Source organism: Amblyomma americanum, chromosome 11, assembly GCF_052857255.1.
Source record: "Amblyomma americanum isolate KBUSLIRL-KWMA chromosome 11, ASM5285725v1, whole genome shotgun sequence".
NCBI lineage: Eukaryota > Metazoa > Arthropoda > Arachnida > Ixodida > Ixodidae > Amblyomma > Amblyomma americanum.
The window spans coordinates 8,388,260-8,413,198 of record NC_135507.1 but is presented as its reverse complement, the minus strand read 5'-3'; the positions used below and the strand labels follow the sequence as shown (position 1 = coordinate 8,413,198).

General features: G+C 48.6%; 1 protein-coding gene across 7 annotated transcripts in view; it reads right to left on the bottom strand.

Moving 5' to 3' along the window:
* The window catches only part of LOC144110714 (putative peptidoglycan muropeptide transporter SLC46), a 54,001-nt gene that overhangs the window by 4,397 nt on the left and 24,665 nt on the right, over positions 1–24,939 (bottom strand). For 6 of the 7 annotated variants that reach the window (XM_077643779.1, XM_077643778.1, XM_077643775.1 and 3 more), the window contains exons 2-6: positions 18,098–18,418; positions 13,207–13,942; positions 10,015–10,251; positions 3,157–3,240; positions 866–1,022 (exon numbers count right to left, since the gene is read on the bottom strand). In XM_077643779.1, coding sequence (XP_077499905.1) covers positions 866–1,022; positions 3,157–3,240; positions 10,015–10,251; positions 13,207–13,942; positions 18,098–18,376 — 1,493 coding nt within the window. In that variant the 5' untranslated portion in view covers positions 18,377–18,418. Of the gene's footprint in view, positions 1–865; positions 1,023–3,156; positions 3,241–10,014; positions 10,252–13,206; positions 13,943–18,097; positions 18,419–19,137; positions 19,246–24,939 lie in introns of all 7 variants that reach the window. The other variant, XM_077643774.1, reaches the window with a different exon arrangement.

Sequence of the window (24,939 nt, the reverse complement as noted above, 5' to 3'; positions counted from 1 at the left end):
ATGGCCACAGCCTGTACCGCTATAACAGTTTGTGCGTATAATAACACTATCTCGTGACACCATCAAACGTCAGTAGCGTTGGATCGCTGTTTTAAGGACTGTTCGCTTCAGACGTGCTACCAGAGAATAAGCAACGTGTTATCTACATTTGCGCCCACAGAGAATGTCTTGTGTTACATTGCATTGGGGTGGGTTGGGTTGGGTTTAATGGCGGAAAATGATTAAGGCTGTCATGCATCGAACGCAGGGTAAAGAGGACCAGGGACTCCGGAACATTTTCTCGAGAGGGGGGGGGGGGGGTCTTCGAGTTTTTTTTACTATTTCTTTATTTATTCCATGTTTTATTTAAATGTTTAATTTTTATTTTTGTTTATATTTTCATACTTTGCTGTTCAAAAGTGTATTTGTAATGCATATATAACTTGAAATGGGCAACTTTATATATATAAAGATGTACACTTGAGGAGTGATCGACTGCATCAAAAAGTTTGTTCATACTGTTTCAATGCTATATAATCATGCTCATGAACAGAGCTCAGTCAATTAACAATTTCTGCTGGGACATGATTGGTTTAGGTTACTGAATTTAAGCGTTTTAAGGCTGGGTATGAAGCGAACGAGCTGAGCCTCACTGTGCTTTACATTTATAACGTCCTAAAATCGAAGTGTGTCAGAAATCTGATCTGAGGGCAAGAAGATGGAGACTTGGGGGCAAGGAGGGCGCTGCCCCCTCTGGAGAAATGCTGGGGGGCAACCGCCCCCCTCCCCTGTTCCGGAGACCCTGAAGAGGGCTCGTTGTTCCTTGCAGCAGAGCAACTAAGGAAGTCCTCTAGTACCGACTAATACAACAAAATCAGGTGCTTACGCAACGAGGCCAACGGCAAAGCAGTTGATTCCGGCGGCCACGATGTACGGCAGGCCCGGCAAGAAGCCAATGGAGACGTTGAACAGCGAGGTGAGCAGTATCTCGCCCACCACGGGCACCACCGCGTCGAACGAGGCGAGGAACGCGAACACCTTGGCTGCATAGGGAATGCATCGCGTGGTCGAGGGTGCAGTTGATGAAAAAAAATGGGTAAAATACGGGACTAACTGCCGCAATTAGTCCATGCGGAGACCAACTGGTGTTCCGTACGCCGTTTGTCTGCAAGGAAGTAGCGCTTTGTGGGAATAATGGTTGTGGCAACGAAGTTTGACACTGGCTACGCAAGCCTTACCGCAGCGGTGGCCAAGTAGTTGACCATCCGCCTCGCATGCGGGAGGCGCGGGGTTCGATCCCCAGTGCCGCCGGGTACCCACCAGTGATACAATGGGTACAAGCTTTCCCCTGGTCTGGTGCTCGGCTTCTTTGGGGTGAAATGCTTTGGAAATGGGTCACTGACCTCACCTTGAGAAATGAAAAATACCTTGTGCCATTTCGCTCTTTGGCCGTAGATGCCTTTGCGCCATAAAAATCCATAATCATCATACACAAGCCTTTCTGGCTTCTTCCTCTTCCTCTTCCTTCTCCTCCTCCTTGTTACGGCTCCATTGTGTGAAACAGCAGTACCTCTTGCTGGGCTAGTTGGTGGTATATTGTGTAACAAAAGTAAAAACAGCGCTAATTTTTACCCAAACCACGCAGAAAGATGGACAGGACGGGCGCCTGTCCGTCTTTCTGTGTGGTTTACGTAAAAATTAGCGATGTTTTTAGTTTTGTGGGAAACAGCAATTTGCACTTCCTGAAGCAAAAATATCGATGTTCCTTCGTGATTATCAGCCAGATTCAATAATAATATAGTATAGAAATTTTTCCATGCAATTAACGAAATAGTGTTTGAAAGATTCGCTTCAGCTTGACTGTACAGCATAAGAGAATCCGAAGCTATTAACGTCCGGCATCGCTATACTGTACACTCGTGCTGTCATTGGGAGCCTGCGGAGCAATTGATATTAATTCGACTACTTTAAAAACTTCCTAAGCTTACCAAAGTAAAGCATGACAACCTTGCTAACGACTGTGAGAACTTTGACCAATCTGCAGGGCATTTTAAAGCCACCAAAAGGCTTGTAAACCACTGTCTGGACTTTGGCACTCCATTTTTAAATCAGCTTTGAAACCCTCAATATTCGGCAAGTTTATGCAAGGTCTCCTAAACACGCTCGTCCCGCTCATAGCTACGACAGGCGAACTACGCAAGTCTCGCGCCTGTTACGGACTTCTCCTTTATAGTTCCATCGATTTATCTCTCAAGGTCGTTGCCATGCACTTTCGTGCAACTATCAGCGTAGCTGGCAAGCACCCGCGAACTACGTTTACCCGCCTCGATCATCCCGGCAGAGTCAGCTACGACGAGTTCGAGCTGTACACTTCCCTGCCGACCTCTAAACACTTATTTGGTAACGTTTAATTTTGTGTTTCTGCAGGTTTCAGGTTCCTCTGAAGTAGGGCTAACATGTGATCACGCAGGTGGGTCAACCATGCCAGCGCGCCCATGCGCTCGAGTGGGCACACTGCACGCCGTTTAGTAGGAAAACGTACCACGGTCATTACCACCATTACTACCAAATCCCATCGCCTCCACAATGACAAGACGGCTCAACTCATACCTGCAAGGAACGGCACCACTACCACTACTGTCTTTACCACTACTACAGCCATCATCGTCAGCCGCAGCGACACTATAATCATCATCATCGCAATCGTAACATCTCTCTACAGAGTGTATGCACCCAAGGCCCAGTGTTCAGCATTTTGGCGTCCATGCAGCACGAAGAAATGCTACGGCGTGCGCCTAATCGGCTTATCTCCATGCCATCCGGCCTGCACTATTGAAGCTGCATGTTGGGCGCCAAAGTGGCGTCCGTGATGTCACGTGAAAGGCCCCTATGCGCAACAGCAAAGAACAGCAAGCCTCGAACCCTGCCGTCGCCCCATAGACACCACTGCCACCACCATGGTAGTCGTAACAAAATACGTCCCTACACACGGTCACAGGAGTTCCTATATATATGATCTGTAAATCATCATCGTCACACAGTAAGACGACTGTACACACTCGCAGAAAAACGGCTGGGCTCCTGCCCTGAGTTTACCACCATCACCATCATTATACTGGACATAAGGCGTATTTACTACACACGACAACGGTCAGTCACGGGCCCTGCATTACTCACCCACTTCGTCCTGCCCCACAAGCTTGGAGAGGTGGGTCCGCACGCCCACCTGGCCCAGGAAAGCAGGGATGCCCATCGCGCACTCTGCGCACAAACAGACACCATGCATTCAGACTCGCCAAATGTACGCAACATATGGTGTACTTAGCCCAGGCCCGCCACACCCAATGCGTTAGCGAGAAGGGAAAGAGATAAAAGATTGCACTAAATTTGGATGAAGGAAGGCAACGCTGAGCACTCACGCCATTTCAATCGCTGCGAATTCACAGGGGATGTTCCCCTGTTAAGGCTGTGCGCGCCCTGTGCCAAAAGTTACTGAGAAACCGGTTTTGCTTTTCAGCCATATTGTGTAGCCCTTACGTCCTTCCAACGGACCAACAGGTGCCGAAAGGCGAGCACAAGGGTTCTCCTTATCTTTAGATTTAGAGATAAGTGGCTACCATGAATGCACTGCTATACGGCTGAGAAGCAGAGCTCTTTGATGGGCTACTTAAAGACTGCACGCAGCCATCCCCTACCTTCACTAAACCAGCGCTGCGACATGGGAACAAATTGGTTGGCGTAAGTTATCGAAGATTCAACTTCACAAGACTGTTGGCTCGTTTAAGAATGAATGAAAATGGACGACCCATGATCGTGGCCGTAGCACTAACCTGTAGCCGCAGCTCTAGGCGTCCGTGACAGTAGCAAGCGCACCGTACAGGGGCGTACAAAAGTAAACAGAGCACTGTATTCCGTTCGAAGTGCAATCATGCTTTCTCAATCGGAAATGAAGAAACAGTTGCTTGTCCATGAGAGAGCGGGCAAGTGTACACTATCAGCCCATGAAAAAAAAATATTTTAAGGCAACCACGTCCTTCGCTTACTTTTGTCCGCGTCAGCACATTCACAGGTCACTACAGCCGGCCACGATGAAACGGAGACGCCATCAACTCGCATGCAGTTAGTATGAGTTCAGGGATTTGTGACTTAGGATTTTCACTCGAGTGCAGCAAGCTGTGCGAATCAACGACAATGGGGAATCTCTCAAGCGACGCAGCCGTATGAATTAAAGTTGTCTCGGCGGCATTAAAACGTTTCCAGAACAAAATTACTTGTTCGTGGAGAACGAGAAAAAAAAAAACACGATGTACGTAAAAAACACGATGTAGAGGCATGTGTGGGTAGTCTTGCTGACATACGCCCATCTTTTCTTTTCGTTAACATTCTTTGGCTTGTCGCCTCCTGCAACCTTAATCACCACGGCACAACATAAGAGCATCAAACCTTTAATTAATCATGTCCACATATTCGCGATATTTCTCAATACAAAAACGAAAAAAATGGACAATTGCGTACTGTCATATTCACTGAGATCCCCTAAACACCAACACACACACGCCATTCAAATCTTGTCCAGCTCGTCGTATCCGCAGTACACGTCCAGTTCACCGGCGGCCGAAGTCCAGTGACGGCGAAGTAGCGCAGAGCCGACCAAGGTCACTCCGGCAGAGACGACGGGCCCGTTGACGATGTCACGGCAGAGTAAGTCTACCTGGCGGAGTTCTTGCTTCGACCGGTGTGCAACGCCAAGGGTGACGAAGATGACCACGGGGACGAGCGGGCTTATCGCCAGCCTTGTTGCCATCTCAGACGAACTTATCTTCTCTCGCTGCCTCGTCACCAGCCTTATCGCCACCCCAGGAGAGCACCTCGAAAGGTGCGCCAGCGAGGAGCGCCAGAGATGGCCGAGCAGCTGAAGCTCTACCACCGATGACGCGGTGCACGGCATGGCTGCCGCTGACCTGCCGCCTCCCCGAATCTCGGAGAGCACGAGGCACAGTCCGAGGCCTGCTTTGACTGACTCCTCGGCGTGCCGAAGGGGGGGGGGGGGGGTCTTTTTAAGACCCTCGCCGTGGATCGATGGAAGACACAGGCCTAGAGTTGAGACAGGCCTCTGCCGACAAGCAGGAACACCGGTGGCGACCAGAAGACTCGTACTCTCCTTCCACTTCTTTGTCTTCTGCGCGAGCTTCCTCAGCTCACGTGGCACGGGCTCTTCTCCTTCGTCTCCGCCCTCATTCCAAGTCTTGTCTCTGACATTCTTAATTATGAACGATTGTGCGGGTTTCGAAACTGCCGTTGGTACTCTAGAATTTAAACCGCAGACTACTGGCGGTCTCGTCACCATATACAAACTTTTTCTTCCCTCGCGATGCAAATTTTTTATGTATAGATAGATAAGCGGATATCGAGAGAAAAAGACCTAATTAAATAATTAAAGTATTGCCTTCAAATTTTCACCGCGTGTAACCGCGTTTTCACGCAGAACACAACCGTGCAACGTTTCTGATAGTGCCTCGGATCTGACCCTCTTCGAAAAAGCATGACACGAGAGCTGACCGATACTTGGTTCCGCAGTCTTTTAGGCTTTCCCCATAAAGCGACAAGTAAGCATGATGTCATATGGCTCAACCCCGAATAACTTCTCAACTGAAACGTAAATTTAAAAGAATCACACTTCCTCGCGTTTTTTTTTTATGCAGTCGCCCATCGAAGTTTCCATGTTCACCGGAATAATTGTTCACTGCCACTGAACTATGTCCGCTTTTTAACCTTCTTTCTTCACACCCGAAAAATAAAACTGAAGAAAAGTTTATTTTGCCAAATTCTGCTTTTTTCAAGCTGTCCCACCACTGGCTCCTACCCACTGTTTTCACGCTTCAGACATTAATTCCTGGCTTTATTTTTTTTTCATGACTCAAGCTCTTCCGTCATTCCATGTCACAGAATGACGTCATATTACAGCGCAGATAGCTCACTCTTACGGAACACTGTACCCACCTCAACGTCTACTCAGCTCTGACTCACACAGTTAGCGTGCTCCAACTTGACATACGCGGTAGCAGACCAACGCTGGCTATCCCGCGGCCACATGATTCTTTCCGGTCACCAAATATCCCCCAGTGTTTCATGCAGGGACAGAACTAGCCACCAAGAGAGGCGCCAGCGTCAAATGGAAGCAGCAAGCAGCCATCGCGCCCAGCTGACCCGATTAGAGGACCTTTGCATATCGATAAATTCGTGCGCCAGGCGTGTTATAAAGCACAGATAGTTTATTAAAGCTAATGAAAACAACTCACCCATCTTCCAGCTCTAATCAGTGGAACACGAATATCAATTACGTGCGAAAAGAACACGAAAACTTACACAGAAGTTTCACGTCTATGTAGTGCACTTACGCGAGTTCAATGGGACAATTAAAATAATGCTGCGGTTCCTCAGTCTCTCCCAGTGCCATATTACCGTGTGAGTAATGTCGGCCTCGTTTCTAATGCGAGGCTGCGTCCCCAAGTCGATGCGACGCCGCGGCGCGGTCACTCTGGGCGGTTACAAAGCTCTTCGCGTTTAAAAAAAATTATAGGCACTCTGTGGAACATCTAAAGTAACTTTTGCAAGAGAGTCATGCAAAAGCTTTATGGTCGGCTAAATTTACCGCGGGCACTTAAGGAACTCGCGTGCAAGCAATGCGAAAGCACTGCAATTCTACTCCAATTCTATTCTGTTCCTTTGCAGTTGTGCAGCTAGTACTGACTATTAATACTTAAAATTTAGTATTTTCCCGCCTTTGATGACATGACGCCATATCGACCTATCGCGAGTTTTGTAATGGCGCCAATTTTTGGGTGACGCCGCGTTTTCGTGTCGGTGAGGCAACTAATGCTTTCGCACTAACACGTGTAAAAAGAGCATGGCTGTTCGGCTGCCAGCACCAGGTGCCGGAATGACGGCGCCTAGATGACACACACACACACTGTGAAATGGCCTCGTGAGCAGTGGAGACAAAAGAACAGGCACGCCTCCCGCCTGGAACGCGGTTCTCTGCGCAACCATTGTCGGAGAGGACAAACACGGCAGCGTCCGTCGGCGATAAGAGAGAGACACTGGCAAAGCCGGCCGGCTGATAAGAAACTGCCGTTTCCACGATTCGGAAAAATTTCGCTTTCGGCGCAGCCTGACGAACGCGAGAAACACTCGAACTACATTGTCGCAGGCGCGGAACAAAATACGAAAAAAAAAACACAAAGGCAATTGTCTGAATGAACAACTGACGTCAAAGCAGGCTGCTACGATATGCGAGGAGAGTTCAATAAGCGGTGCTTCCTGGTCCGAGTTCTTATTTTTGTTCATTAACTGACGAAATTTAAAATTCCTGCAATCAAATAAATGTTTGGAAAGTGCTCTTCCGGCGGAGCCCTTCTCCCCCTCCCTACCAACCGGCGATAGATACACTAAGCCACGGGGCGCCGGCCTACGTCACTATGGAAAAATGCGGCTGGCTTTCTGCCTGACGCATCTCACAGCCCCGTGCCTTACGCCATCGTACATCTGGCTCTTTCCGCCAAGTAGACGGAACATATCTAAGAGTATACGCTTAGCTTCCGACGAAGAGGTTACTAATGTCTTTCTTAGTTGATGTCGTAAGCAACACCACTCATTTCTCCTCGACGTCGCGCAGTGATTATAGCGTATCGGGAACAGAAGATAATCGCCCCTAGGGGATTTGGTTTCATGGGGTTTAACGTCCCGAAGCTAATCAGGCTATGAGGGACGCCGTAGTGGAGGGCTCCGGATAATTTCGACCACCCGGGGTTCTTTAGCGTGCACTGACATCGTACAGTACACGACACTCTAGCATGACGCCATCAAAATGCGGCCGCCGCGTGTGGAGGGGGGGGGGGGGGGGGGCGGTCATAGTAAGAATTGATGTGCCTCTTGGAAAGAAAGTACTGCGAATGTTTGTTTCAACGTAGCAACATTCAATTAGGTTGCTTAATAAGAAATTACAGCCCAAGAGGCAACCCTTGCTCGTAAAGAGAGGATGACATCCATGGTTTGATTAACATATATGCGACTGCGGTTTTCATCACTGCGCTGTATCATGCGGCCCGCTGGGAAGCATATGACAGAGACCAAGTGAAATTTTGAAACCACTACGCGACGCGATCATTTCTGCTCTACGCTCGTAATGGCGCCGTTTTCAAGAGGTGATGTTGTCCCATTCACAACTGATCAGAGATAAGGAGACTTGTTACCGCCAAGGAGCTTTCGGGCTGGTATATCCTCTTCTAATATCAGCCTTCGTATCGCGTTCCCTCGTGGGCACGATGTATGACACGCAGTTCTGCAACACGGTGGTGGTGTGATGCACACATACTTGAAACAATAGGAAAATTTTAGCAGCAACAATCCAGCCAGGAAAGAGAGTGATAACGTGCGCAGTGTTCTGCACAACCTTTTCAATTAGGTGTGTCGATGTTATTGAATTTCTTAATATATATGCTTTCCTAGGAATGCTTCGACCACGCTCACAAAAAAGAAAACAAATAAAACTGACGGAACAGACCTTTTTTGTTTGAACAGCGAATCCTACAATGACCTTCTTGCAGCGATCTCTGCCCACTGGTGAGGCCACCAAAAACAATTCGCTTAACTATATAAAATTTAGACTAAACACTGAAAAGATTTTTCGAAACAAAATAATGTTAAGCAAGGTAGAAGTTGGCTGCCGCCAAACGTAACGCGCTTTGGAGGGGCGCATGAAGTCAGAACGATGCTGCCGGGTTAATTGAAAGGAATGCGCTGCCTGCTGCATCTAAAAATACAAGCTCCCGTTCTGCTTCCAACTCGCGCAGACGAACAGTTCTTGCGTAATGTGCGTTCATGTCAACGTAAGAACGCCGCTTAGTCAGACCGAATCACTGGGATAATGGGATAATGCGCTTGGATGAACTACCGCCACGTTCAAGTCTCGCGACCAAAAGGCCTTACGCAGTCATAGCCCATTGGATTTCCAGCTCTTGCGAACAGCTAGAGGCCAGCCCAGTGTGTCTGAAACTTGTAGTTTGTTGTCGTGCGCAATTCAGCACCACGTACACGATTTTTGTCATCATCATCATCATCGGCCAGGTTACATCCGGCACACGACATAGGCTTCCCTCACTGACGTTAGAATAGCTCCCTTCCGGGGATGGACAGAGTATCTTACTTTACGTGAAGTATATGTCGGAGCACTACGGTGAAGTGCAGCACTAACACTCGTACATCAATCCCACTCGCACAAGTCACCGGCCAAACGAGGAATAAGCGAAGCGTGGCATATACCTACCTATAGGCGAGCCCTGTGGACAGCTCCAATGGGCTGACCCACCGGCAGCTCCTATTAACATAGTACCACCACATTATTCAGCTTAGCATCCGCTAACTGTTCACTCGGCTTTGTAAACCGTGGCCTCAAGCAGGCTGCTCCGCAACTGAAGAAACTTGCTTTCATCACACTAATTCGCTCGAAAATTGAATACGGGTCAGAAATTTTTTTTCATACTACTCACATACTTCCAGTGTCACTGCCTTAAAAAAAATCACGCCGATTTAGAAGACTTATCTCACCGCCGTAAACTTTCACGACTAGCGCTCTTGCATACCACCGCTTCACCACGATTTTCTTGTCACAATCAGCCTTCTGTCCACAGCCTCACGTGACCTTCATTTGCATTTGCGAGGTCATTAATACCGCGCACTGTCATCGAGTGTAACCACTTAGCAGTTCACATAGCAGCTGCTCCTAACTCATCAAATTTTAATGACCTAATACGTGGTGATGTTGACATTAATTTTTTTTTCTTTTTACTGACGACGTCCTAACGGACTGTGTGCAATACGTGTGCAAGACGATACACATATTCGCGCGCACACACAGGCTTGGGGCACATGCCTTGGAGCTCTTGAAGCTCTCCCTATCGTTATCACTGTCAGGTAAACGCCAGGCTAGAACCAGAAAGCAATATCCATGCGCCCAATGCAGTATCCCAAACTCACGGAGGTAGAAGAGCCACTCCTTGAAGGACAGGCCCAGGACGGTCATCTGGATGAGCGCGAAGGTCATCCCCACAAGTGCCATGGCGGGATCGCTGATCTTCAGCACCCGCACGAACAGGAAAATGATGGGCATGCTCAGCACCACGTTGCAGATGGAGGACACCGACTGCACCATCGTGTAGTGTTGCACCGACCAGGAGTACATCTTGCGCACGTAGTAGTAGGCGATGCCGACGGCTGCGAAAATGTGAGCGAGGCCGTGCCTTCAACGCATAAAGAGAGGGAGAGGGGTGAGAGCGACTGGAAGGAGCTAAGTCACGTGCTCACCACTGCGGACACAGCAAGCAGCGACAAGAAAGGCACGCAGGGAGCCATCAGCATGTGGCTTGTAACGGCGCAAGCAGGGTTGCTAATGGATCTGTCTGCCAGGAGGACTTTATGTAGGGCTAGTTGGTTACAGTTCATCTTACTTTAAAGGGGCCATAACTGGATGGAACACAAAGAAAAACGCTGGAACGCATCGTTCCGACGTCATTCTTTTCTTTGTGTCCCATTCCAGCACCTTCAATCATAAACAATCTGTCAGCCAGGCCTCTCAAATACGACGACTCCATTACCATGCCGTTCTATAGTTTTTTTTTTTAGGGGGGTCTTCAAGACTGACTTAAGCAACACCACGCCTTCCCTTGCTTCTTTGTGACTGGCCAAAGCCCAGTGATGGAGGAGGCATGGCGTCGGTTGAGCCAATCACAAATAACAAACAAAAAAGAAACGGAATCAAAAAGGAATCGTTACATTATAAGAGCCTATACCCAGAATTTAGATTGGTTTTTATTTGCTTTCCTTGCTTTTTTTTTTACAAAGCTAAGAAAAGTAAAGCTCCAGAACCCTATCCTTGAGGGACCAACTCTAATCTTCCATCAGGACTACCGAGAGAAACTCGTGGCCCACGTGAAAAATCCGATAAGTACACAAATGTTTGTTGTAAATTAAAGATGTTTTGTATTAGTGTTATGTTGTTTCGCTGCAGAAGAATCCGTTAGGTATAAACTTGACTCTGCCCATAAGGATTCTTGCACCCTCTGCCCGTAAGCGGGTGCGTACAAGCAACAAATCTTAGTTTCAGGCGATAAAAAATAAAAAAAAAGAATTCAGAACAAGCCCTGCTCTAACCTATAAAAGAAAGAAAAATCTTCGCTTTCGTAAATAATCTTTCTCTGCTCATTCATGCAGTCGATACAAGGCATGGAGGCATTTGCTTCCATATCTTCTGCTATGCAAGATATGGCTCCTGGTGCATATCTTATGTCAACTGGCCATTGATATGTGTTGAGTGGCCATAAAAACAGGGCAGACTACCCGCGATATCCCTTTGCTTACTTATTTGCTGTTGCACCTCAAATACGTCAGTCAAACAGAGGAGTGTACACTATATTACATTTTGCTCCTGTTGACCAAATTAACATTAAGCATGGGCAGCTGATTTCATTGCTGTGCTGACATTAGTCCGCACCATGTTCGTACTGGCTTCCCTTAACAACTTTCTAGTCAGTACTGCCATGTATCTAAGCTGTTTTCTTTTCAACTTTGAGGGTTATAGTTATCATTTCGTAGTTTTAAATACAAATGCATAACGTTCTTAGGGCGATAGCATATTTCACTGCACTTTGAAGGCTTGGCTTATATCCAACGGAACCAGAGAAATTTGGCACTGCGGCAGGAAAGGTACTGGCCAATTTATACTCGGTATGACCCAAGTTAGAAAAAACATAAACATTTTCGGAACACCGTCAGAGAAACATTTCTAACACACTTAAATCAATTTAAAAGTGCACAGATATTTATCTACAGTGAGGCTCCTTAGCACTCCGACCCTTTCAAGTGTTCAGTATGGACGAAAGCCCCAAACCCTGCCTCTGATACATATTTTACACCACATCAATTGGCAAAACTATCACTGCTTTCTCCAAGGCACTTTTTCAGAATAAATAAATAATTAAGCTTCACAACTCAGTGCGCCGAGTACAAGCGCGCACACCTTCAAATTCTAAATCTTTTGTGGTCAGACAGGTAACGGAGATTGCCTACTCCAAGAAAACCTGCAAAATGCTGCTCATTTAAAAGCGGCTGTAGCCCAACTCATGAAGCCATACAACCTTCTTGAAATTTAAGTTGGTTTTGAGGAAAGGAAATGGCGCAATATCTGTCTCACATCTCGGTGGACACCCGAACCGCGCCATAAGGGAAGGAAGTAAGGTGAGAGTGAAAAAAGAAAAGATGTGCCGTAGTGGAGGGCTCCAGAATAATTTCGACCACCTGAGGATATTTAACGTGCACTGACATCGCACAGCACACGGACGCCTTCTGCATTTCGCCTCCATCGATACGCGGCCGCCGCGGTAGGGTTCGAACCCGGGAACTCCGGATCAGTAGCCGAGCGCCTTAACCACTGATCCATCGCGGTGGGTAAAACCTTGTTCTATTAGAGTTTTAGTTTCACGGACGTAGAGGGTTCACGTACGCAAACGTGAGAAGTCTACGAAGCCTGCACGCAAGTCGTTTGAAACCCTTATAGTTACACGTACGCGACGCACGCCACGCGTTACTCCTAGCACCATCTACTAAAAAACAGACACAGGTTGTAGCCTAAATCATCCAAGACAAGTCTTTAAGCCAAGCCATTCGGTCTGTCCTCGTGTTTGGCGGTTTGGGGCTCAGTTCGAGATCTCGCGAGACGTTGCTATGACGACGGCCAACGCTACTTCGTCAGGCTTAACAGCTGAAAAATCGCCCTTCTGTCTGAAAAACAAAAGCTATTTGCCGCTTGAAACCTTGTGCTAGGGTAAGAATGGGCAAATTGAAGGCGAATACAACAGTTTAGAACACGATATCGCGTCGAGGGATTAGCGACGAAGCTGTTATCGCTGTGAAGCGTCGGGCAGGGCGCCGCTATGTTTGTCAACGCTACGTACGCAAGCAACGCAAAGACCGCAACGTAAAAATCCGAATCTCACGTACGTACGTGAGACTCGCGCATACCCTTTGCGTTCTGCGCATGCGCACTGGTCACCCGTGAGAGCTATACGTACGTGAAACTAAAACTTTCTAATATCCTAATACAGATATGTTTAAGGGATTTGAAACAAATAACCAAACAAAGAAACTCAACGGACAGGCAGTGCGGCAACTCACACGCCAGGTCAAACACGACGCAGCAGATGGCGCCGAAGAGACACCAGAGCTGCCTCCTTCCCTTGTTGGGCCTCGGTTTGATCGAGGTCTTGAAGCCCTCGGCCAGGTTCGTCAACTGGAACAGGTTGCGAATCTTGAGGCCCAGCCCATCCTGCGCGTGCTCCGGCTTGACGTGGTCCCTGATGGCCACGATGGCCCACACGATGGACAGAGTGGCGATGATGAAGGAAACGTAGAGCACAGTCTTCCAGCCGAAGTGGCCATAGAGCTGACCTCCCGTGAAGCCGGCCAGAGGCGAACAGAGGGACATGGTGAAGTTGAGCGCGAAGAAGCGCGCCCTCCTGCTCTTGGCGTCCGTGGTCAGAGTGGCCTCGCTGTAGATGGCTGTGAAGACGGTGATGAAGCCGCCGCTGATGCCGTCCGGTATGGTCGAGAGGATATTCACGTACAGGGGCATCTCCATGTGGTACACGGTCATCAGGGTCAGGGCTGTGCTCGCCAGGAAGCCTACCATGGCGATTATGAGCGGAGATCGGTAGCCATACTTGTCGCACCAGGGACCGATGAAGATGGCGACTATGGCGCCCGGCGCCAGCGAGATGACGGTACGGATCATGCTGGTCATGCTGGCAATCTTTTCCGCCTGGTTCTTTATGTCCTCGAAGTGGTCCAGGTGCGAGCAAATGCTCGAGTTGAGGTGCAACCGGCTGAGGCACGCCTTCTGAAGGATGAGGTCCTGGAAACATTAATATACGGATGTCGGGTGAACACGAAAACGAGAAAGATTTATTCCAGGCAATAAAGCGACTGGTAATAGCACTATATTCGTTGTATCTGAGGCCTACCTAGAGGGTGGTCCATTCCCTTTCCAGGGGCGCGTATTGTATACTGCAGGTAAGAAGCAAATGGGCTAAGCGAAATAGGTGAGCGTACTTGCGCTGTGCACGCCAAGCGCAGAACCGACAAACGGTGGTACATTAAAGAAATAAAACAGACGCATCAAACGAAGGAAAGTGTAGAGACTCAGGTAGAGTGATGGGGTCGGGAAATTTGTTGGGATACTGATTGGCCGAGGCTGGCGCAATGCACAAGGCAACTAAAGGTCACTAAAGGCAACTAAAGGCTTTTGTACTGTTGTAGGGTTCAACTCAGCTCTTTATGATGACATGTGTCTACAAGCAGCCCCAGTATGAAAGGAACCAATTATGAGTATATCCAATACTTATTCCATAAGTATGAGTGGCAAGCACTCCAAGCTTAACTGCAGAAAAAACAAGAGATTCATCTTATTCTGCGAAGTGACTGTTCCCTTTCATATTGGAGCTCCCCATACAGGTAGTAAAGAAGGGGAGGCGCAAGCCCATAGCGATGCTGGCCGACCAACGCTTCTAACTGTTCTATGCACTGGACGCACGCCCAATCGTCCTTTCATGCCGTTTTCTTTAGAAAGCGCTGTGGCAGATTGTTTCGGTACGTATTCAGCTTTTAAAATTGGTGGAACTTTTCGTAATGTTCTCATTCTTCTACGTAAAAATTGACGATATTTTCTGCCGTCCTTGCGAAGGGGCGTGCCGCCAATCTTTACAAGGGCGACAGGCTCACGACTGACCCGCAAAACCACGGGCTCACGTGTTGCCTTTCACACTGGAGCGTCCTGTACAGTCTGACGCGATTTGGAAGTTATCACTTCAGGCTTTACCCATTCGGATTAAAGTGCTGTGACCAAATTCATTTCTGCAAGAAAGCTGAACAAAATACGTAAACTTACTTAGTCTCCTTGCTCTTAACCTGCACCATCATTTTAATTGACGAGTAAGTGGTCATCGCACGAGGGAAAAAAATATCTTCCCTGTTCGGCTGTAACCACAGCGATTGCCTTCAAACCACGGTAGATTGTACGTGGAATACAAGCATTAAAATCAGTTGCTGGGCGAGTTGGTATATCATGCTTTCCTTCACACAGCGCAAAGACGAACACGGACAAGAGGGGAGACACCACAAAGCGTCGTGGTGTCTCCCCTCTTGTCCGTGTTCGTCTTTGCGCTGTGTTAATGAAAGAATACAAACATACGCGTTTTCCCTGAGTGTGCATTGCAAAACACATTTACGCAAGACTGACAGCGTACGGTGCCCAACCTGTGACACACATGTTTCGCACAAGACACGTGCCTATCATGCTGTCTTTACAGGATTGCGTGAACACAGGTTCGGCAGGCGTTGTGTACTATCTGCTCGATAAGTAGATGGACGACAAAAGTGACGACTTTTGCTGTAGTTTTGCTGTAGGTCACCTGCACAGTGCAGCCAGAAAATGGCGTGCGCGATAACCTCATTCTGCTATCTACGGAGAGTATAATCCCTTAGCGCTATGTCAGGTTTGAAGAAATAAAATTTGCAATCTGCTATTGCATTTTCTGTTTTCCTGCAGATAGTACGCACGATTCGTGTGGCGTATGCTGTCGGTTATACCGACGTGCGCGCGCTGTCAAAGGTACTTGTACAGCCGCCTGCACACTTAACACGAATGGCGGGCAGCGTGGCTTAGACTGACTCCAGCGCCACGAAGAGTTAGCCGTCGGATGCGGGATCATTTCGCCTGTGCCCGATATCCGTATGGACAGCGTGTTCGTGAAGAGGATGTTTTTCCGCGCTTCGCTCACGATTGCGGCATCGCGTGCCCAGTCAACACGTTGCAGCTTTCTTATCGCGGGTGCACATTGCGCGCTAAGTGGCCGCCGCAGCTCGCGCGCCTTTCTAGTTTGGTCCCAATGCTGCCGGTCTAACAAAATAAATATTACGAGAAGTGTGCTCCGCTTAAGGCAAAAAAATAAAAACAGCAGGGGCAACACGAGTTCGTGCAGCTGCTAATGTTTGATAGTAAATAAATCTGCCGAATTAAATTGTGCCACCTTCTTCCTCATTTATTCATTCTCCGACAAAGTGGTGTGGGCAGATGAACACAAATAAAAATAATATTGCCCAGCGCGCACTGCTCATTCTCCGACATCGCGAATCAGTTTGTTTCTGCAGATAAGTATCTCGGCTTCCCGCAAGCGAAACGCGGAAAAACGCCCCCTTCACGAGCACGCCCTACAAGGCGACCGGGCACGGGCGAAAAAGCAGTCAAATTGAACTGCGCACCAATCATGGAGGAAAAAAACTAGGATAGAGCGACACGTGTTATTTTTGAAGCCTAGTCATAAAAAAATATAATGGGAAGCATCATGGAAAAGAGGCCCTCACGTGACAAGGCAGCGGTAGGTTTTAGCCACGTTTCACTTTCGCTCGCTGCGCAGCCGCCGGACAGGCGCTGCGTCGGTGCAAGCACGTTCACTAAAAAACACCCCGAATCAAGCCATGACTTGCAATACGATAACTATGAAAGACCAAATACAAAATATTCATTGCGCAAAAGGGCCCTCGGCGAGAAAATGCAGCGGCGTCAGAGGAGGATAACTTGCCGAGGCTGAGCGCGTGACGTCACGCTTCCTCCTAGCTTTTTTTGTCCTCCGTTGCACCAACTATCGTCAGCCACTGCAAACATATACTTAGAGCATTATCTCGCACCCGGCGGCTAACACTTCGTGGCACTGGCGTCAGTATAAGACACGCTGTCCACCATTCGTGTTAAGTTTGCGCGCGGCTGTACCTACAAGTACCCGTGACAGCAAGCAGCTGCTACAAGCAGTGCAACCTCAGTACAAAGGTAAACTTAACAAGGAAAGAGCTCGACATGAGAACCCTGGCATTCTCTATAAAGCGCCACGCACGCTGCTCTTGTGTGTAGCAGACAGAGTCTAGCAGGTTATACTGAGCGCGACAGTATGCCCTGCGTGCAGGGAATGCGCACAATAAACTACACCTCCAAAACTGCCCTACCTGAAGTATACCCAAAGTAACACTGTTCACGTGAAGCGTCTCTATCGGTGCGCCTAACACACTTGAAAAGAGAACCGCATACTTATTAGCCAGCCTTCGACCATGTGTATTCCACGGATAATTTTCTCGTCATCTCTCAACGTTTTGTGTTCTGTCTTTTGATGTCATAATAATTTGTACATGAAACGCTTGCCATAAAACGGGAAAAAAGTATAACTGTGTGTGTCGTACGCATTTATCCAAACCTTCTACAATAATGCATGTAGGCGGTGTAGGATGTGTTTGGATAAAAAAATTAAAGGTAAAAATTGGAGGGGACACTTAAGCTCCACCATAAGGGTATGACGCGATAGCGTAGTGGGTTAATTGCCATATATACAGAAGGTCATTCTCGACTTTACATTCATAGATCCCTGGGAATCCTCGTACCACTCCTGGCGCAGTAGTGCAGCGGTTAAGCGATGCGCCACTGCCCTGCGAGCGCTAGTGCTTCCAGCGGTGGGCCTTGTGCGGCCCATGTTGCTCATCCCGAGCGACCGATCATTAATTTAACTTCCCCGGCAACGGTAGGCAGTTTGCTCACTATCCGGTGGGCACGTTGTTGGTTGGTTTATTGGGGTTTAACGTCCCGAAGCGGCACACGCATTGAGGGACGCCGTAGTGAAGGTCTCCGCAAATTTCGACCACCTTGGGTTCTTTAACGTGCACTGACATCGCACAGTACACGGGCCTCTAGAATTTCGCCTCCATCGAAATTCGACCGCCGCGGCCGGGTTCGAACCCGCGTCTTTCGGGTCAGCAGCCGAGCGCCGTAGCCACTGAGCCAGCGCGGCGGCTGGTGGGCAGGTTGTGATGGCGCCGCAAGGTGACGTGAGCTAAGTAGCCCACCAGCCTCCTAGGTTGCTCTCTTGGCACAACCTTCGTGCTCGTGATTTTTCTCTCACAACGCCGACACCGGATTTTCTGAGCAACGGGCCTTTAACGCTATGGATTTAAAAAAAAAAACACCCACCTGGATGGGAGTCATGGACATAAACCGCGATATGACGAAGAGCGCGAGGAAGATCTCCAGCCTGACCAAGAGTACGGCTTCCACCACCCGGCGCTTCAGGGTCCGCGGTCCGGCCACGACGTCTTCCACCCGCGTGGTCTCCAAGATGCCCGAGTCGGCGCTGGGCTCCATCATGGCGCCGTTGCGGGTCGCATCGCTGGTCGTGTACGAGCCGTTGCCAGTGGAACTCTCAGGCTGATCCGTCGTGGTCGAGGACCCGTTGTTCCCCTGCTGACTCATCTCGAGCGTCGGGGGGCGTACGACTATCTCACTGCCTTCAGCCTGTTGCGGTGCAAAAGAAACAAAAGGAGGAAATGAGTCCATATGCACATACATTAAACGGAAAAGACCCATATCTTCCACCCTTCCCCGAACATCCGCTCGTTCTTCAAGAGGGATAAAGCACTCCCGGACCCACACAATAGACAACTACGCTCGAAGCCAGAAAGGTATAAAAGTGACACCCGGTTTGTTGGTACAGGATTAATTTCGTCACAAAAACCGCTAGCCTCTTAAAACCCTACTTGCTCAGAGAGCCGTTGCGAACGGATCGCCCCTAATTTCGGTCTCCGCACGTACCAAACCGTTGCGAGGATAAAGTCCCGCCGTTACTCGGATAACAATCGGTTTAGACTTTACAGATCCAATGGCCAAGAATGGCACAAGAGTATTGTGCCAAACAGTGCGAAAGACAAGGCGTGAATGGAGGGAAGAAGCGGCGCGAGGAGGTTTCACTTGCATTCGGCCTATATCCACTATGCCCCCCCGTCTTTCGCTCTGTTTCGCTTCACTACACTGTCAACTCGTCCGCGTCTTGCCATCCTGTTGACAATCCACGCAGGCACGAACGTCGACGCCGCGTGCTCGTACACATTCAAACTGAGCGGAGCCTCGGAAAGCACTCGGAGCCTCCCGAGTAGAGTAACTAGAGCAAAATATCGGTACTTCTCCTGCCTCATCAGTGGATATCTAATAAATTAAATTTCCTAAAAAGTGCTCACCACAGAAAGCTGGGAAGCAAAGGTATTACGCTTCACAGGCGATCCCAGTGACGACGACGATGTCTGCCGCTGCCACCGAACACCACAGGCGTCAAAAGGCGACGGGTCCTACAGACGACAATGAACTATCGGGGACAGCAATGCTCAGGCGCTGGCAAAAAAACGTATGGCTCGCTGGCGCAGATTAATTTCTTTTTATCGCCATGTCCATTCCTGCTAGAAGGGGCGGTTGTCAGAGAATTTCCCCAAAACGGCGTTTCAACCGCTCAGTTTCTAACGCGAAGCAGCGCTCCGGCAGCCCACAGCAACGAGCTGCCGGAAAAATCAGAAAAAAAAAGAAATGCAGTTGACAGCGCCTTATCACAGCGGCGGCATACGCCGGGAAGCGCGCCAGCTTATCGACTCATCGCGTGGGCCGCTTCACGCACCAAGCGCCAGGTGGGCAGAGCAGAGGCTCCCAGACGAACACCCCTCGGCGTGCGAAATGGACACGCTATGACGCTATTCTCGGACCACAAGATGACACTTTTGACGCAGCGATGCATCTAAGCCGGCGGCAGTGTGTCCTGCGCACTTCTGTCCCCGATAGTACACGTAATGGTGACGACCGTTCGGCAAGCAGGAAGACGGCGAAAGGCTTTTAAACGAAACTTAATTGGCCTGACTTGCGCCTAGAAAGAGCTGAACGAATCGACGACAGCGATTGCTACAAACGTTTAGATTAGGGGGGTTTAACGTCGCGAAGAGACTCAGGCTTTGAGGGATGTCGCAGTGAAGGGCTCCGGAAATTTCGACCACCTGGGGTTCTTTAAACATTGACATCGTACAATACACAGGCCTCAAGGATTTTGGCGCCATCGAAATTCGACTGCCGCGACCGGGATCGAACCCGCGTCTTTCGTGTGAGAAACCGAGCGCCATAACCAAAGAGCCACCGCGGCCGGGACGCAACAAACGTGCTTGCCGGTCGTCGAAGAATGGAATCAGCAGCGCTCTTGGCCGCGCTGTTTAAAGCTCGCGAAGAACTCGGATAGGGCGCGGGCGTGTTGCGGTGTCGGCATTCTTTGCTGAAGTTTGTCATCAGTACGTTTCGAAAATTTAGCATGAAAAAAGACGAAAACGAAAAGCAATATCACACGCGCACTATCTCGGTACTGCTCTCCCGCGTGCGCTTCTTCTGCCTTTATTTCGTACAGATGTATAGCAACCTCTGCCTCCCGATTCTTGGCCGATCCCCCAGTGTAGGTATGTGCCATCTTTTGAAAGGCTACCAACATCTCGAATTGTCCATTACGGGAACGAGCGAGGCCTCCTGTGATGCCGAGTCCTCGGTCAATGTGCAACTGTGTGTTGCCCTCGATGATGCCTTCAATGCTATCGAAATCCGCGTTTCCTACGAAGACAATGACGAACGGTGGGATGCTTACTTTTTCACCCAGGACAGCGAGGGCAATAGGATGTTCCAGGGTTTTCTTCGAAGGTACGGCTTCAAATGGCATGTTGGCCTCGGAGTTGCGTCACGACTTCTGCGGGTATGGGAACCGTGGCTCGGAAGCGTCGTCGACGCTTTTCTGGCTGGCGTCGTCATCTGAGACTTGCGTGGCATCGCTGTCGAGCTTGTCATCGTGTGTTGCATCGTCGTAGCGGGTGTGACGTCCTCATGCGGCGTGGTCGGCGCCGTTTCGATGGTGAGCAACCTCACCTCCAAAGGTTGCAGCCTTCAGTTTCCCTATGCGGGCTGGGGGACATTTCTCGCACGGCCGCTGCGTAGCTGCGACGTGGCAATGCAAACCGTGCAGATGACGGAGGCGGGGACCTCGATGCGCGGCTATGCGTGAAGCTGGCGTGACGCAAGTGTTCCTGTTTCTCGAATGTTCGCGTGGTGGAGGCCCTTCATTCTGTATGGGCAGTGTCAGAATATATGGCTAGGTTCACCGCAGTGGAAGCAGATCAGATGACGTGGGTAGGGGTTCTCCCGATGCCTACTTTCCGTGGCGCAGCTCCCTGAAACATGGGTGGGCGACATCGGTGTTGGGGCGGTACATATAGGGCTCCTGGCGCAAACTTTGGTGCGTACCACGGCGATGCATGCCATGGCCTGGAGTTCTGAGGCTAAGATACCGCAGCGGTGGCCGAGTGGTTGAGCATCCACCTCGCACGCGGGAGGTGCGGGGTTCGATCCCCAGTGCCGCCGGGTACCCACCGGTGATGCAATAGGATGGAAAGTTGGGCTAGTTGGGTTACGTACATTTTAAAGGAAAAAATACAGCGCGAACATAGACGACGGACGAAGAAGAGGTGCACAACACAAGTGCTGTCTCGCAACTAAAATTTTATTCAAGAGGAAAACACACATATAAAAGCGTCCGAAAAAACGGCAAGGTCAGCAATCACATGAGGCAATCAACACTTGGAACAAACTAAAAAAAATAGACCAGATATCGCAGGGCGCCCCTTTTTTTTTTTTCTATGACCCATGGCAAATCAGGTGTTGCACAAGAACCGTATCTCCGCATCAAATAGTGTGATAGAGGGTTGACTGATGCACGTGTTACTGAACGTGTTACAATACTGAACTTTTGCTCAGGGCACACAAAACTGGTAAAAAACGGCATAGCCCTCTCCTGCCTAAGATCTGCTCTAGAAAAATATTTTGTGCACTCCGTCGCAGACGGTGTTTCCTTGCAAGTACAACGACTGACCGCGGCACGTTTCCCCCTCTCTGTGATATCACGAACATGCGAAAAACTAATTGGCAATTTCAGAGGTCTCCGGACCACGAACAGAGGTGAAAGAACGGGAGCCAAAAATAAAGCAGTGGCCGTTCCCTACGTGCATAGATTGGCGCACAATCTGAGGAATGCTGCTCGTCGTTTTAATGTCGACGTGGTCTGTACAGCACCCCAAAAGCTTCAACGCCTTTGTCCGATGACTGGGACTGATGTCCAAGAATGGAAGAAAAAAATGCACCCCTTTAGGTGTTCGGTGCGGCACAGATCAAGATTTGTGGACTGTGCGCGTTCGGTGGTCTACCAGATTCCTTTCACTTGCCAAAAGGTGTATATCGGACAAACCGGGCGCTGCTTAAATATCCGACTAAAAGAGCACGAAAACGCATCGTCAGATGTTTCTAAACATTGCGCTCAGTGCGAAGATAAAGACAACTGTAAGGCGATATTTCAGAAAACCGAGGTACTGTACCGGCATCGCGACCAACGTACTAGGGAGATCATGGAAGCGTTTTTTATAAAGAAGAAGATTAACACGTGCATCAGTCAACCCTCTATCACACTATGTGATGCGGAGATACGGTTCTTGTGCAACACCTGATTTGCCATGGGTCATAGAAAAAAAAAAAGGCGCCCTGCGATATCTGGTCTGTTTTTTTTTAGTTTGTTACAAGTGTTGATTGCCTCATGTGATTGCTGACCTTGCCGTTTTTTCGGACGCTTTTATATGCGTGTTTTCCTCTTGAAAAAAAATTTTAGTTGCGAGACAGCGCTTGTGTTGTGCACCTCTTCTTCGTCCGTCGTCTATGTTCGCGCTGTATTTTTTCCTTTAAGATGCAATGGGTACAAGCTTTTCCCTGGCCTGGTGCTCGTTTTATTTAGGGTGAAATGATTGAGAAATATGTTTTTGACCCCACCTTCAGAAATGGAAAATACCTTGTGTTATGGCGCTTTGGCCATAGATGCCCTTGCGCCATAAAAATCCATAATCATCATCAGTTCTGAGGCCAAGGACGTCGCCTGAGTGACGAGCTGTGCATCACGTGCCAGCGGTTTCCTGTGTAAGCGCCGAAAATAGGATACAGGCATCACTGGCCTGCCATTGCACACAGGGAGTGGCGGTAGACACTCGCTAATCGTACCTAGGCGGAAGTGCACAAATAGTCCGAATTGAGCGCAAATGCGTGAGTTAAAGGGAAAAAAAAAACATCCCGACACTGGAAACGACCTTGGAGCACGTACGAATTAGGCACGCAAAATGAAATCAGACGATCCGTATTTATTAATGCGAAAGCATTAGATGGTTCATCTCACGACTGACTCGAAAACCCGGCGTCGCCGACAAAATGGCGGAGTTAGAGAACTCGCGATTGGTCAGGACAGTGTGACGTCATCAAAGGCGGTAAAATACGAAATGTTAACCGCTAATAGTCTGTGCTGCATAAACCACAAAGGAACAGAATTGGAATGTAATTGAAACAGAATTGGAATTGAAATAGAACTGGATTAAAATTGGAAAAGAATTGTAATGCTTTCGCATTACTCACGCGTAAGTTGCTTAAGTGCCCTCGGTAATTTTCCAACAAGGATAGGTCTGCCGTTATTTGTCTTACACAAAGTTCGCCAAAATAAACAGGTTCTGCGGTCAACACCCTTGTTGATTGTTTCTGCAGTATGATACAACTTAATGAAACAGCAGTTGGTAGCAATGGGCCATAGTCCGCGGCTTCTTGTATTACTCCGCTGACCAATCACAACAGCCCACCCTGTGATAACCACCGAGGTGTGACGATCATGTCATTTTGCAAGCATTACTCCGCTGACCAATCACAACAGCAAACGAAATCAGTTTTTATATTTGACTACACCAAAGATGCAAGACGTACCAAAGTTCTTGAGCTTACAATTCGGTGTCGTGTTCAGCTTATTGCTTACGTAACAAGAAAAGTTTTAACCACGGACTACTTTTTCTCATGGAAGAATTCTGTGCGACGGTCATGAATGTGGGCGGAACTTCACTGCAGAGTTATGTTGCATCGGTCTATAGTTGTTGTTTTATCGCCGTATTTCGTATATTTGTGCGCTAAAAACTGTGCATCGTTTGGTCACGCTCATGTGCGATTTGTGTTTTAAATTTTAAATCATCGATCCCCCTCTACGTAAACAATTTTGGGCCTTTAAAAGCATAGTAAATTATGATGATGATGATGATGATGATATCATTTGGACCAGGCCAACGTGGAACCCTTAGAAAGAAGAAGAAGGATCGGCGAAAGTAAGCAATGAGCCAAGCTTACACTGGATATGCCGCTAACACTTTCGGTTCTGAAATGTTCTTCTGTCCCCCGGAAGTTAAGCCTCGGCCAATATTATATTTTTCTTTTACTTTCATTTGGCGTCTAAATTAGAGAGTAGACATAAACATGTTTCAGAAATACAGAAGTCTTCACTCATGAGACAGCTTTACGCTTACTTCCGCATCAAAAATAATAAATGAAGCATAACGGGGATAATTGGTTACAAAAAGCAATAATCGAAAACAAGAAAACTACGCTAGCTCTTTATGTTTCGGCAAAAAGCGTTGGATGCGCGCTTGTTCACTATGTTTCCTACGATCTCGCTTGCATCTGTATATTCGTACCTGAATTCGGAAAAACTCGGTAGTTGATTCAGTGGGCCTAGAAAAAGGATGAGCTCCCAACGGCGCCTCGGTGATATACTGTCATGGACAAACGTTTGCGGAGTGCGGGTTCGAGGATAAAAAAATAATATTGCTGTGCAGTCGGGCAAAACAAGTTAATGGAGAGCATTGAATCCCGAGCGGGACATGCGAGCTGCGTTCACTGGGCACCGAATGATACCAGCTGAAAGACTACAGGGAAGCGACGCAGAAATAACTTCTTTTTTTCCCAGAAGTCCGCGTCATGTAAAATATTGATAATGGCCACGATGTACACCAGAGCTCCAATTGCGCTCGTAGTGCACATAACACACACACGCACGCACGCACGCACGCACGCACGCACACGCACACGCATACACACACACACACACACACACACACACACACACA